This window comes from Dryobates pubescens, chromosome 25 (assembly GCF_014839835.1).
Source record: "Dryobates pubescens isolate bDryPub1 chromosome 25, bDryPub1.pri, whole genome shotgun sequence".
Lineage (NCBI taxonomy): Eukaryota > Metazoa > Chordata > Aves > Piciformes > Picidae > Dryobates > Dryobates pubescens.
Genome location: NC_071636.1, coordinates 11,533,284 through 11,548,676, shown reverse-complemented (window position 1 = coordinate 11,548,676; position 15,393 = coordinate 11,533,284). Strand labels below are relative to the sequence as shown.

General features: G+C 46.4%; 1 protein-coding gene across 1 annotated transcript in view; it reads right to left on the bottom strand.

Annotated features, from left to right (window-relative positions):
• ULK1 (unc-51 like autophagy activating kinase 1) overlaps positions 1-15,393 on the bottom strand; it is an 83,746-nt gene that overhangs the window by 32,279 nt on the left and 36,074 nt on the right. The window contains exons 10-12 of the mRNA XM_054173323.1: positions 13,004-13,062; positions 9,147-9,229; positions 4,728-4,778 (exon numbers count right to left, since the gene is read on the bottom strand). Coding sequence (XP_054029298.1) covers positions 4,728-4,778; positions 9,147-9,229; positions 13,004-13,062 — 193 coding nt within the window. The remainder of the gene's footprint in view (positions 1-4,727; positions 4,779-9,146; positions 9,230-13,003; positions 13,063-15,393) is intronic.

Here is a 15,393-nt window from a genome sequence, read left to right as displayed (position 1 = left end):
TGAAACTCAAACCCCTCTGCATGAAGCCCACCTCTAGAAACAGCCACTATTAATGATTCTTCTTTTTAAAAACCCTATAAACTCCCCAAAGTCACACTGTAATGCTGTAAGATCCAACTCAGAAGGCCCTGACACTAAACCCAAACACTTTCATGCATACAGAACCACAAGGTTTGGCTCTGACAAACCCTTTCTGACCGCTACATTCCCCCTTGGTGCATTTTTCGGCATCAGCCACGCAGGACAGCTTGAAAGCAAGACTCTTGCTTCCATCTTCTCTTCACACCCAGGCACTCCCAGCTTAAAATTAAAAAAGGGTGCAAACACTTGGCTCACCATATTTTCAGCTCCAGTCTGAGTGCAGGCAATGGTAGCAGCACCAATTGTAGGCCCCCACCCACATCCAGAAACTGCTGGATTGTAGTGTAAGTAAGTTTGTTTTCAGAATTGTCCTCTCCCAGTTGTTCCAGCAACAGAACAGACACCCTGCACATTGTGCAACCAATGCCAACTGCTTTCAAAATGGGAGAACTGGGAGCCATGAAGGCAAGCCTGTGTCTCAGCTGTATGGATCTCCATACCAGATCCTGCACCTGCAAAAGTCACTTCTGAAGGATCATTCTGCCAGGGGATTTATCACCCTAAAAATATCTGAGCCTCAAACCACTCTATAAAGAGCTTTCTTTGGAATCTGAGTTTTACACACACTGGAGAGAGGCATTTTTGTGATTATCTGGTTCAATTAATTAAAACCAGTCATCAAAAAGCTAGTTAATTGCAGCCTCTGTCATGGCAAGAGTTTGAGTGAGGGAACTGCAAGGGCTTGCCCAAAGAACAAGCTGCCTTTTAGAGTTTAAAATTTTTCACCAGTAAAATCTTTTAGATGGAGAAGTCATGGTGACTTCTCACTCGTTTTTAACCTGAGTATTTTATGTACAGTAAAATCATAACGATGGTAAAAGTTCAGCTTGACAGACATTCCAGACACTGAACCACCTGTACACTTCTGAACCACAACTGTTCACATTTCCTGCTCTCTTAAAGCAGTGTGAAGGAGGCACCTGCAGCATCTCTTTAAAGCAGAGTGAAGGAGGTACCTGCAGCATCTATCAAAGGCAGGAGCGAAAAACCTGTCAAATATTCTGCATGGGTACCAATTACAAGGTGTTTACTGAGTGAAGGCTTGCTCAAGCATCTAATTATGGCTTCTCAGGCATTGTTACTGTAACACACTGCCCCATACCTTATGCTGATCAGACCTGGCTACAGACAGACAACATTCTGACTAGACACAGCATTTTAAAGGCTTTATTAATAAGTTTGTGCACATCTAAGGTATATGCTTAGTCAAAGGTACAAAGCCCACAACATAAAATAAGACATAAATAAATAAACAAACCCATGTACATGCTTCAGTTAAAGTCCAGGCACTAAAGCCTGTAGCAGGCTTGTGTCCTTGCTTCACTAGAGGAGCAAGACAACAGAAGGGATGCAAGAATCCCTTGAAACTGCAGGGGAGGGGTGTGTGTGTGTGAGCTTGTCAGAAATGTGGTACTTCGAGATTTCAGAGAGAAATGTTGATTTTACTGAAGTGTCTTAGAAGTGTCTTCACTGAGAGAGTTGTTAGCCATTGGAATGGGCTGCCCAGGGAGGTGGTGGAGTCACCAGCCCTGGAGGTGTTCAAGAGGGGATTGGACGTGGCACTTGGTGCCATGGTTTAGTCACGAGGTCTGTGGTGACAGGTTGGACTTGATGATCTTTGAGGTCTCTTCCAACCTTGGTGATTCTGTGAAAACCATGCAACCTTATCCTGCTTTGGCAGGGGGGCTGGGCTCCATCTCTTGAGGTCCCTTCCAACCTCCAATGCGCTGTGATATTGAAGTGAGGGGGGATTCCATTCCCTTAGCAACTCCATAACTATCCACTGAGAGAATTATCCATATTTTGGGATTTCCCAGTTCTCCAAAATTCCAAACTTGTATATTAAGAAAATATTTTTTATAATGCCATGAGGTCAAGGGTTGGACTGAATGATCTTTGAGGTCTCTTCCAACCAGATATATTCTGTGAGGTAGTATACTAACCCATTCACACAGAATGAACAGCCAATAGCTCTTGCTTCATTTCTATTCACTGCATGATGAGCTCTGGACCAGCCTTGACAGAGTTCAGGAGCCTGGGTGATGTGCTCAGCTCTGCCTGCTGAAGGCAGCTCTTCAGTTCTGCCCTTGTCATTGGCACGACAGCACTATGGAGGCCACTGCACTTTGCTCAGACTGCAAAATGTTCTCACATGGTAAGGAAGGTCTCACCTTCAGAATAGTTTGGGACCTAAATGTATGCATAGTTTCTTGCACCTGCAATGGAAGTGTCTCTGTGCTGAAAGGTCCTTTGGGCAAAGGCAACACAGCGGGTCCCTGAGCTTAGCTGAGGTCCCTGGGCATTCATCAAGTGACAGTTACTACTCCAAAACATAGATGCTGGTACAGATCATCCAACAAACTCTAATAGAAACTTGCACATTCCAATGTGGATGACTTAGTCCTGTTTCCACTGAAGTCAGTGGCAGCTCAGTTAGCAGCTCCCAAGGAGAACAAAAAGATGAGGGCACACCATTACTCCTCTTGGTTCTCCACTGCAGGCCTGGGGACTCAATTTCAGTCTGAGCATGATTAAAGTGATTCAGATACAGCTGGATCTCTTCTTTGACACTTCCTACAGTCATGATGATGTGATAAAGTAGCACAACAGACTTTTGGACTCCTCTTAGTCCTGTATGCAAAGCCATGGGGAGCTGGCCTCTGAGCAACCGTAACCTTGCCAAGTCATCTGCTTCAGCCCAAACTGTGCAAATGTTAAGCACACCACAGTGTTAAGCAGCAGTCCATATCTCAGGTGAGTTTCTCTTATTGAGATCACCATAACCCAGACCTTTGCTGACACTTTCAGAAATCAAAAGAACCCACATGCAGCCTTTCTTGTCCAGGCTCTTGACTGCATTTTCCAGAGGCCTTCATCCATGGCTGCCATTCGGCAGTAGCGGAGACCTCCACAGCAGACTACAAGAATCATCTTCTCCACCAGTATTTCTGTGCACAGCAAATTGAAGACATCCACCAACAGGGCAGATACTCCTCCTCTTATATTTTCAAAACCAGTAATGGTCTCTCATGTCTGGAGAAGACTCCAGGCTGTGGCCATATGCTTGGAGGCCAGGACCAGCTAGGCAGCAGAGAGGTCTGGAGTTTGGATAGTCCTTACCCACCTGTGAAGGTGATTCTTCTATTGAGCCTTGACCCCACACCATTAACTCTGGTGCAGCTGGGTACAAAGGTGGAGCTACAGACTCCCCTTCACAGTAGTGCCTCCGGTTTCTGCACAGCAAATGTGCTGAAGTTGGAAACTGAGGCCAAGTCAGGAGAATCCTCCCATATTTGCAGGGGTGTTTCTGTTCCCCTGCCCAGTGAAGCAGGGGAACTGCTGGAGGCAAAAGATGAGCTGGTGGGCATACAAGAACATCCTGAGGGGGTCCTCCTCTGCCCACAGGAGGATCAGACTTTGAAGGGCTTTTCCCACACAGCAGTGGTATAGCAGGTGGTGAGAGATGAGCTGGCTTAGCAGCAGTCCTACACAGGCAGAGTCCTTTCCTGCCTGCAGAGCAGTCTTGTTTTACAGGGCTTGCCCCACACCTTGCAGCTGGAGATGGGGGCCTGGATGCCTTCCGCACTCCCTTAAACCAGAAGCGTCTTTTCTTGCCCGCAGGAGGAGCACCTAAGCACACAGTTAAAATCCGTGAGAAGTCCTGCTTGGGAACCAGGAAAGCAAGAGACTATCGGGGTAAGGTGGACATCAGAGAAGGGGAGCTGTGGCATACATCCAACAGGGGCTCCACGTGCAAAAAATATTGGGCATGCTTCTGACACTTCCAGGCCTCGCACTGGGCACCCAAAATCAGTCACTGATGAAGTCTCGGCTCTGTCGTTTACTCAGGAGATTAAAGGCCCAGGAGGATTCTTCCAGAAAGCAACCACACACAATTCCACAAAACCAAATGTCTTGGTCAGAGGACTATTACACATCCCATGCACTACAGACAATTCCAAATTGTTTTCCACTGACAACAAATTTCTACCTCATGGTACAGGTGGTTGGAAATGCTCAAAAGGGGAAAGACCGTGGCAATCTGTCTTTGCTTTGGCCAGCTCTCAGAGCACCCAATCTTAACCATTCTAAACCAAGATTTACTGTGAACTTGGGAAGTAAATGCTGAAAAGAAAGTTTGGTAACCAGAGCCATTCTGCACAGCCAACCCAAGGTACCACCTGGCAGCCAGGAACAAGAGCGCCAGTTTCCACCATTCTCTGCTCTGCATTGTCCTACAGCTGCGGACAAAAAGCAAGATCGTGCTGCATAATCCTGTTTACCTACAAACATCCCCACTGGCCAAGCACCTCATGCAAAGCAGCTTGAATACACTTCAAAGCTCCATTTATTGCTACTTTAGGTTCCTAAATAGCCCTCAAATCATCTGTTTGAAGATAGCTCAGCAGAAATTAAATACATGTGGATGGCAAAATCCGGCCGCGACACAATAACAAATGCTGAATCCCTGCCTGAACAACTAAGCAAACATAAAGCACTTCTCTTCTTTCCTTTTGAAAGGACTAGCAGCAAAGGATGTCATGTCATGGCTCAACAAGAGTTGTAATCAAGAATGCAACACTTACATTTTTTCATTGAGGCACTTGCATCCAAGAACGGGTGATGGAAAAACTCATCTGAAAATAAACACAACAGCAGCAATCAAGAACAATGACTCAGTGAAAGGAAGTGACTGCATGAAGTCTACAAAGCAGTTAAAGCAGAGCCAAGTTACAGTATTTCACAGGGATTTTTTCCCATCCAATGGAAGCTGACTGGCTGCAGTAGCATATAGCAGTGGTCAAGAATGCAGACTTGGGACTATTAGGAAGGGCAATTATGTGAATGAAGAAAGGGGAGGGGAGGAAATCAATAAATTGATCTTTATCAAAAGCATGGCCAAAGGCCATGAGGGTTTGTATCTTGGGACTCGCCACCAGTACTAATAGATTTTCCTTCCCCACAGGTCATTAAAAGAACTGAGTACGGTTTTGCTGCAAGCTACAGCCCTGTGCTGCCAGGGAGAATACACTCAATTAATTGTTAATCTCCTCTGTCTTGTAGCAGCTCCCCATAGGAACAGGAATCAGTTGCTGAGGGCCAGATTGTGTGATTATGCCAAGACCTGGCTGGCCACATCGGTGCATGTGCATCTAAAGCTGTTACCAAGCAAGAGGAGAAAAATCCTAAGGCACAAACTAGCACTAGAAGATAAAGTTCTTGGCTGATAGGAATGGCAAGTCCCTCTAATTGTAAAGATGCAGAGAAGCTGTGTTGATCACACTGTGCTACAGCTCATTCCACAGAAGAGGAATGATTGTCAAAAGGGCTTCCACTAAGTTATCTTCTACTGCACCTAGACCCAGGGTGCACAGCAGGCAGAAATGCATTTTCTAAAAGGCCACCCCAGGCTGACAGCACTGCCTGCCTTCCACACCACACAGCTCCTGCCCTCTTCATGCATTACAGGAGGATATTCCACAGATTCAGGCCAAGGAAAGCTTCTGGTATGGCTGACTGGAAATCCTCTACATGTTTATCAGTCCTCACAAGTGGCCAACTCTACTGCCTCCTGCGTCTCTGATCACTACAGCTCTAAGCCAGAGTCCTTTCCTATCACGATCAGCAACTCAGCCTTTGAGGAGCATTAGTCATGGATCAGCACTGATTATTTGGCTCACTGCAGGCAGTTCAACTTGTTTTCCCAGCACAGATTTCCTGTTGCAACACCCAAGGTTTATAAATTCTGCTTTCTGTAAACAGCTCCTTTTTGCCCCCTGAGTTTTCCACAAAGTAGCAGCTGGGGTTTTCTGTTTGTCTGCTTTTTAAACTTAAACAATCCCTCTCTCCTTGGTCCCTCCTTGCCACTGCCATGCCAGGGTCTTACAGCCAGAGCAGGAGCTCAGCACAACAGAATTGATGGAAGTCTCTGCCATGGAAAGCTGGAATCACAGGATTCTATCTGCTCTGATGGAGAACATCCCTATCCTGTCACAAATTGCTCAGCTGCTGGAGTTTCCTGCTCCTGCAGAGGGTACCCTCCCTCAGCTGAGCTGATTCAACTGGGGTAGAAGTGGTTTCTCTTTCTTTTCCTCCACCAAACTGCTTATTAAATTTTGCTTTGCATGCACAACTGAACAACACTGCTTGTAATCATCAGCAGGAAACTTGCAACTTGAAACCCCCCTGGCTTTCCTCTAGATAATCTTGAGATTGCAAACACCATCGGTTCCTGGTAGAAGACCAGCTGAGACACACAACAAGGACATGAAGTTTCAAGTTTGTGTGTTGCTGTTCTGTGAAACAATTAAACTCTGGGAGAGCTCCATAAAGGTCACTGTACACATCTCCAGGCAGAAGGCCTCAGGGGACAGAGCAAGCAGGACACTCTGATCCTCTAATGACATTTTTTTAGTAATCATTCCTGACCCAGCAGCACCTTACAGGAGGGTTAAAGAACAGTGAACAAAGGCACCGACCATCAGCCAAAGTGCAGCTTTTGTAACTAGGGTTAGGTGAAGACAGCAGCCTACAGTTAGTTTGCCAGGAGGCAAACTGGAGGACAAGCATTTATCTAATAGGAGCCATCTCTGGGAAGCAGGGAGATCTGCTTCAGACAGGATCCAGAGCTGTGGGATACAAACGGTTTGCACACAGCTGGTCACGGACAGCAACTGAAAACATGGCAAGAACTGGGCACAGGGAAGTGCTCTCATTTAAGTATTTATGCTATTTTGACAAGGGGCAACATCTGGAGGTCTCCTGAACTGACACTCTAAGGAAAGGTGGAAAGATCTATTCAGTAGCTGTAGGTCAGAGCCTCTGAGCTCTCAGAAACAGAGACGCTGAAGACCAAGTACCAGTAGACATCAGGAAAAGGAAAATAGCTCTGTCACAAGCAGAGAGTTGGAGAAGAGGCAGAGGTGGAGGAGACCAAGAATACAGCTGAATGCTGAGGAAATGTCTTGAGCTAAATGAATTATGGCTCTGGTACTTCTGTCCTCTCAGCTGGAGGAGATAACTGAATATGACATGGGATGCCACACAGCCTTTGAGATCTGCCTTCCATAAAGCACAAGGAGTACTTCCTGTACAGAAAATAGTCAGAATCCTTCCCTGAGAAATAATTACATCTTACAAAGACATGCCAATTTAGTGAGAAAAGGCTCCTGCATGTGATTAGGGGCAGGCAACAATCTCAGCGCAGCAAGATGAGCTGTAACTGCTGTCCTGAGTGAAATCAAAGTCTATTATCTCAAATTTCCAAGTGTCAGACACTGACTCATGCAGTCTGCTCCCAAGAGGTACAAAACCAGCTTATAGGGGGCTAAAAAGGTTTAGTAGACTCAATTTCTGACAGCAGAGAAGTAGGAACCTCAAAGATATTTTCCTTTGAAATACACAGCAGCAAGAGGCAGAGATCCACAGCTCAGACAGAAGATCTGCAGGGAATAATACTGAGAAGTGCTTATATCCAAGTCTGTCTGCCAGTATCTTCAATTCTCTTCAAGAACCTTTTCTGCTCACTTCTGCACCCTAGTAACCAGCCCTTCCCCTCAACATCAGCCTCAGTTAATCCACAGGCCTCTTTCTCCTAGGTGACAGTGCCCCCAGAAAGGCTTTCCTGACATCAGTGAACCAGGGAACACCAGAGGCTGCAAAACAATTTCTCTCCCCATCAAGCAGCATATGCTGCTAGGGAGGAAACAATGCACCTAAGCAGATAAGGAACAAGAAAACGACAGAAAACTAGCCCCTAGCCCCCAAAAGACAGAAACATCAAGCCCTTTTACCCCAAGCTTCACTAAAAAGCAGTAACCTAAAAACACACTGCAGCCCACTTTCTTTTCAAGTGAAAAAATGGCAATGTCTGTGCAGAGAGCAAAAAGCTCTATAGCTTGTGGTACTGCCCACCTGATACTTAACACAAATCCCTGAGCTTTGGCCCCACAGCCTTGTTTCAGGCAAACCACTCCAACTGGCTTGCCAAACACCAAACCTTATTCAAACACAGAGATTGAATGAGGGGCCTTACCCTTTTCCATCAGCAGCACTGGTTCATGAAAGCAAAGCTGCTCCCTGCTGTTCTCCTTTGCACTCAGAGCAGACACCAAGAGGATCAACTTCCTTGGTGACAGAGCATTCAAGTGCTGATTTTTACCTCGATCAGGTCTAAACTGTTTTTACCCAACAGGAAGGGAAAGGTAGAAAAAAAAACCAACACAGAAGACCACAGATTTGCCTTTGGATGACCTGCTCCTTTGAGAGGCTCTAGGAAAGGTTCCACCTCTGCCTGCTTTCCCTTAGGGCATGGCTTCATTATAGTTTCTTCAGACCTTTTGGCTGATACCAGACACATGTGGAAGAGGCTGCAGAAGCCACAACCACAGATAATGGGTTTTCTCAGTTTAGAAGGAATTAAGACATCAAAACAAAGGAAAAAAACCTCTTCACACCAGGCAAGACAGAAGACAGATCTGTGAGGAGAGCCCAAAGACTGCCAGCCTGAGCCCCAACAAGAACCAAGGCATCCTTCCACAGAAACCTGCAAGAAGTGGCAAGGGTCTACAAGCAGCTATAGTCTCTTTGCACAGATTATCACTGCAGACCCTCAGGAACAGAAGATACTGACTGAATTTTCATTAAATGGGTGCAACTTGCAGCTTTGGGAAGGAACCAGGACGGTGAAGGAACATGGATGAAATACCCAAGATACACATGGTGAACACAATAGAAGTATAAAAAGCAGAAGGCAGGAGAGAGAATGCAAGTAAGAAGTATCTGCTGAGGCATGTCAAATCTCTGCAGTACAGTTCTGTGAAGCCAATCAGCACTGACTTCTCCAGTACATGTACTAGAAACCCCAAGATTACAGTCTTTGAGGCACATGTGAAATCCAAGTGTCTGGATGCTTCTCCCAGCAGCAGTCAACAGCACAGGCATTCACAGTGTCATGGCACAAAGACACAGACAACAGCAGAACTCATGCTGGATTGAGATCTTACCGAAGTCCATGCGGTCCTTATGGTTACGCTGCAAAAGGCCCAGCAGCAGCTGCCTCAGGTGGCTTGATGTCTCCCTGGGGATGCTAGGATTGAAAACAAAAGCAGAATAAGAGACTTGCAGTCCACTTCAACTGCTTTTACATATTCAGGAAGTCAGCCTGCAAATGCAAACTTACTTTGTGCCTGCTGGGCTAGGAATGTAAGAGCTGCTGGAGAATGGCTGAACAGAAACATCTCCATTTGCATCTCTGTTTGGCTTTTACTCCTCATTGTCGTTGTTAAGGCTACTGCTAACTAGCTTTAATCGCCTTTCCCATGAGAACCTTCAGATCCTTCCCCTCCAGTGGAGTCAGTGTGATCCCTCTGCTTCTCAGCTAAGTCGATTCAAGATGCAAACTTTTGTGCATCACAAAATCTCTTTTACTTGCTCTGATGGGAGCAAGGAGATCGTTAAACTGAAGCAGTAACCAAGGGGAAGATTCCAATCATGACACTGGTGGTGAAATGCATCACCAATTACTACCATTTTATCGAGGCATCATATAAGACTAGCAAGTAACCTTTGTCCATTTGCTTTCTTGATATACAGCATTTATTAATCAAAGGCCACTAAGATGTGAGCAACTGCCACCTGAGCAAGCTGAAGTTAGTGCAGCTATCACCACACTTTGCAGTATATAGCTAGAAAGAAAATACTCTTTTCAATGGCCACTGCAGCATAAAAAAACAGCTGGTAAGTCACTGTGCTCTCCCTCACCCCACAAGCAGACCAGGAGAGAGACCAGGGCAGCTCTTCACAACCTCTGCAGATTGCAAGAAGCAGGGAATAAACGAAGGGATTAAGGCAGGGAAAGCAGAGTTCAGCTCTTGCATAAGTGGATTCAGCTCTGCTGACTTTCTTCCACCACCAGAACTGTTTGGGGCTACAGCAGCTGAGCCCTGCCTGCAGCCCTGCTCTCTAAATTGAGCATAGGTGGCTCCAGCTCCTATTGACTGTTTATGGTGGCTGTGGCCAGCAAGGCCTCACGCTCTGCCAGGCCTTCCCCTCTCCCCTCATAGGGGTCAGCCAAGGTAATGGCTCATGTGCTCAGCACAGTCATTTGGCTGTGGAGCCCCAGCCTGCCTCGTAGCTCAGCACATGGCTGCTCAGGCAGGACTCCACCTTGCTGGCCTGGCATCACTCACTGCCCTGAAGCCAAGCCTGGCTGATGCTGGGAGAAACATCCCTTCCTGCACCACTTCCACCAACTCTGAGCCTGCCACAGACAGGGTTAAAAAGAAGTCAGGACAAAAATAGTTGGGGAGAGGAGCTAGCTAGCACCAACAGACTCCTGTCCAGTGAAACCAGAGCTGTGAGGCAAGGTTTGTATTTATAGGTTTCACTACTAACCAGCCATTCTTTTGTGAAGCCCTAGGCCTCACTGCTGCAGGAATTTGAGCCCAACAATTCCTGCAACAGAGAATGATGGCAAGCATCCCTTATCCTTGTTTGTACTGGAGGAGTTGCTTTTCCATCCTTGACTCCAGAATGGTTCTTTGCACTTTCTCAGGCTGACAAAGGAGGAGGCCACCAGGACTCTCAAAGGGCTATATTTAAACAAACTCATCCTGAGACAAGAAAAACACCTTCTCATCAAAAAAAGTGTGCCTTAAAAGCAAACTGTGTAACAGAATAACCCAGGATACCACAGCTAGCAGAGTCTCCTGAAAAATACATTAGTCCTGGAGACCCACAGTCCTCCAGCATTATCATCATAATTTATTTATCTATGACACAAAGCTCTCATCCAAAATGAGTCCATTTTGCAGCCACAGCTTCAGCTTTCATATGGTCTTAAAGGCCAGAAACAGGCAGGTCAAGTAGTAGAACCTCAGATGGCACAACACAGACTGAAGACAGCACACATTAACAGCCTGTTTGCCTCCTCTTATCTCCCATGTCTTCAGTCTGTGTTGTGCCATCTGAGAGATATGCAACAGAAGCACCTCCTTCCCCCCCATGACCTGGAATGCACTTTGCCATGCAAATCAGCACCCTGAATGTTAGCTATTAAAACTGGGAGGCCTTTGGGCTTTCTCCTGACATGGGCTCCTCTCCTCAGAATGGCAGTGCCAGCAGCTGCACCAGCCCAGCAGGCAGAGATCCTTGGCGAGCATTTAATGATCTTTTCTTCCCCACCCCATTCCCAAGCCAATACACAGCACTTTCCATGGTGGTACTGGGGAAGTGGGTGCCAGCCTGCCTAGTCACAGGAATGAAACCAGATCCTGGCACTACTGCAGTCTGAGAAGGAGGTCTCTGGAGTAGTTTGTGTTTCCTCCTGCGTTGGCAAGGCTGCAGAGACAGTTTAGTCATGTTTGCTCAGGAAACAGCACAGATTGTAGCTCATGTTAAAGGGACAACCTGACTTTGGAAAGCAGGGGATCACTATTTATACAGAGGCCATTTCAGATCTGACTTCTATGGTGAACACCAAAATGGGCTTGGATCTAAGTTCTGGAGGAATTCGTTAGCTAAAAAAAGCAGAGAGAGATGTGCAAATGGTAAATGCAGGCTGCCTAGAGGATTCCCAGCCAAGGAGAAGGACTAATCCCTACAAGAGCAGTCATGTTCTCCTCTTACAGCTGAGTTCCATTTCTCCCCTTCACCTGCCTCCTACTGCGTGCACTACAAGCCAGAGCAGCAGCAGGGAAGAGTCATCAACAAGGAACCTTATTAATTGCAGGGATTCATTGCATTCTTACTAAGTGGGACTACCTCAAAGGTGAGCAACCCTGTTTTAGGCTACTTAGAGAGAACACAAGCTCCACTTTCTGCTCACACAGTGTTTCTAACTATGCAGCAGTGTTTTTTGCTTTGAACTGTTCTGTTTGGGTGTTTTATGCCATCACACCCTCTGGTTCAACCCAGGAGAGCACACAGATGCCTGGTAGAAATTTGTCCCTTCTGTTGAAGTCAAAACAGGAGGTACTTAAAGGGAAATTAAATGTAGAGCATGAGCCCTTGGTAAGAGCTCTAGCTTCTTGACAGTTCCTTCTGCTATCTCTTGGAACTGTCTAAACTGATAAGGAGAAGAAGAAAAATAAATCCCTGCACAACAACTCAACAAACTTCCTGCACATGTGGCTGCATGCCAAGTGGAAGCTAACTTTCTGGTTAAAAAAGGCCTTCCAGTTTCTGGATGCATGATCTGCAATTTCAGTCCTGTCTCTATACCAAGCTGAGGCTTTTGAGAGCAAGCATTAGGTTCTGCTTTAAAAGCTCAGAGAACAAAAGCAAAGGCCACAGCAACAAAACCAAAATACACCGACAAATCACAGCCCTGAGCAGCAAGGTAACATACACCCTGGTGGGAAGAAGGCAGTTCTCTTCCCCTTGGAAACTGCAGCAGTGTCCATTTCCATGAAGGTTATAATATTTCCTCCTATTAGCAAGATGGACACAAGCAGTTGCTGCCCTGACACGTGAGAAGTGTGATCTGCAGTCAGGTATGGCAGGTTACAGGAGAGGCTGCAGCTTGGCTCCTCACACAACTCAAGCACTGCCACCATTTCATGAGGCTCTCTGCCTCAGGAAAGCCATAAGTGGGACATGAGCAGCAGCTGGCTTTTGAAATCACTAACAGTCCTGAACTCTTGCAATGTAGGAGAGCATTGCTATCTGGAGAAAGAGAGGACACCAACTCCAGTCTGGCTTTCTCTGGGGCACACCACTGCTGGCTGGCTTAAGGAGGGGCAAGGCAGGTGGCCAAGTTGTTTTAGTCACCCTGCTAACTGACAAGGCAGGAGTATGTGAGGACAGGTGTAAATACATAGTAAACAAGTGCATAAAAACAGTGACAGTGAAAATTGCTTACTTGGGCATCAGCATCTTGTTTTTCTCATAGAAGAGGCGAAGATCCTGTGGGCTGCTGGCCTGCAGAGGAGAAAGAACATCAATGTATGAAGCAGCTAAAAATGAAGGGAAGTGATTAGCATTTCTATTTCACAGTTACTCCAAGGAGCAGAGAGGCACTTCTCAGTTGCTAAAGCAGTACAATGAGAACCTGCAGCTTGCTTTAGACTGAAAAGCCAGCACTGTGCCAGAGTAAAAAATACACCATTTCATCCCACTGTCTTTTTTGTCCCTGACCTGGTTCTGTTCTGCTCTCCCCTTCTAAGGGCTGAGCTTCATTGCATTGGGCTCTGATGCTCAGGTCTGAGCTGGCCTAATAGCCTCACCCAGAAGGCTAAATAATTGCAGACGTGCGGAGTCCCAAATGATGAATGGCAGATCCTGCTGAGAACACGGATTAGTGCTGCAGGGCATTTAGAGAAGGGGCAGGGGAGCCTGTGGATGAGACTAGGGAGATGGGGAAGCAGCAACTGAATTAGGATTTTCTACCTTAATTCCAGGAAGCCGGAAGGCCTTGAGTCACAGCTATCTGTGCAGAAATCTAGACAATTGCTAGGGATGTTGAAGACCTCAAATTCTAAGAGATGGGATTAAAAGAGGGAAGGGAAAACAAAAAACCAGGCAGAAGAGCTTTATGGCTGAGGTTAAAAATAAACTCACCAGTATAGAAGCACAGACACATAAAAATCTCCTAACGTCACTCCTCCATTTGTTTTTATGCAATGAATAATACAGCACAGTAAATTAACCCTAGTGTCTGAAGCTTTTCTGCTTAAGCCAAGCCTCTTTATTAAAGGCAGAGCAGGCTGCCTGGTATGACAGGACCCAGACACGGAGACACATACAAACAGGGAAGCAAGATCAGAGAGATTCATCTGCAATCAATTATTGGTGCAGCAGAGTGCGTAGGGAAGTGCGAACAACGAGGCAACAGGCAGCGTCTCCTGATGTTCAGGGCAGGCTCAAAAAACCCTTGGGCCTTCCACCTACTTCCATTGCTAAATTAGAAGCATCTAAGGTCAATTAAGATGCTTAAAATGGCAAATCAGACAAGGCAATCTGCAGATGGTCATCAAAATACCACTAACACGGCATGGCTGGAAAAGCAGCCACGGAAGATGCTGTCTCAACATCACCTACTCCCTCTGGCTGAAGATGGAAATGAAGGATAACTGAGTGCTCAGCACAAACCTCAAGGGAAAGCAAAGGTAGAGTCTCAAATGGTGCTGGTAACAAGAGACTCGTGTAGTTACTGATCAGGACAAGTGTTTCTTGCATAGTTTTACCGACCCAAGCTTCACAACTCTCCTATTGATTTGTACCACTAAGAGCTACCAGATTCCTGAAAGAAGGAAACAAGAAACATTTCCTGGTTCTCCTTTCTGCAATAATCAATCCTTTGCTGTTCACAGACACAGCAGCGACCCAAACAGGACTCACTGCAACAGGCCACCCAGGGAGGTTGTGGAGTCTCCTTCTCTGGAGGCAGCCAAAGCCTGCCTGGATGCATTCCTGTGCGACCTGCCCCAGGTGATCCTGCTTTAGCAGGGAAGTTGGACTCTATGACCTTTCAAGGTCCCTTCCAAACCCTAACATTCTGTGATAACAAGAGGTGCAAAAATGCATTGCTCAAACCACTCAAATGAACGTTACTTAGCAAAGGACCCAGCTGCAAAGATTCCAAACTGCATCAACATTTCCAATGGCTGCCACTCAATTTGTAGAAGTCCATTTCCCACCTTTCCCTTTGCAGGCCTTGCCCTACCATTAGATACGTGGCAAACTTCAACAAGGCGAACACACACGCTGAACCACACTGCTTGGCCACAGCACTATGTGGTAACAAATATGCCTGACAGACCCAGCAGCCAAGAAGGAACAGAACTCCACAGCAAGGAAGTGAAGCGCTTGCTCGTGTTGGAGAGATACAAGCCTTGTCCCTTTGCTCTGTTGGTTTCCTGTCTCAACAACTCGATTGTTTCACAAACACAATGAAGCTCTGATCTATTTCAAACGCTGTTTTGTCAGAAATTTTCCTGGCATTAAAGACAGAGTCCATTAAAAGCAGCACGCATGCAAGGACCAGTTCATTAGACAGGGTTTGTAAGCCCTAGCTTGGACAGAAACAAAATCCTCAGTAACATTCCCCTCCTCTTTGCACAAATTAGAGCGCCAGGCCTGCAGGGATGCCCTTTCTCCACATTCTGCTGCCTCAGTACAATTCCCACTTGTTCTGCAAGGAGCACATCCAGAGTGGCAGGCTTCTACACACTCGGGCCACACTTCCTCATTAGGGCTATCCGCAGGAGCCCCCAGAGCTCAAGGCTGCGCTCTGATTCAGGCAGCTGCCTG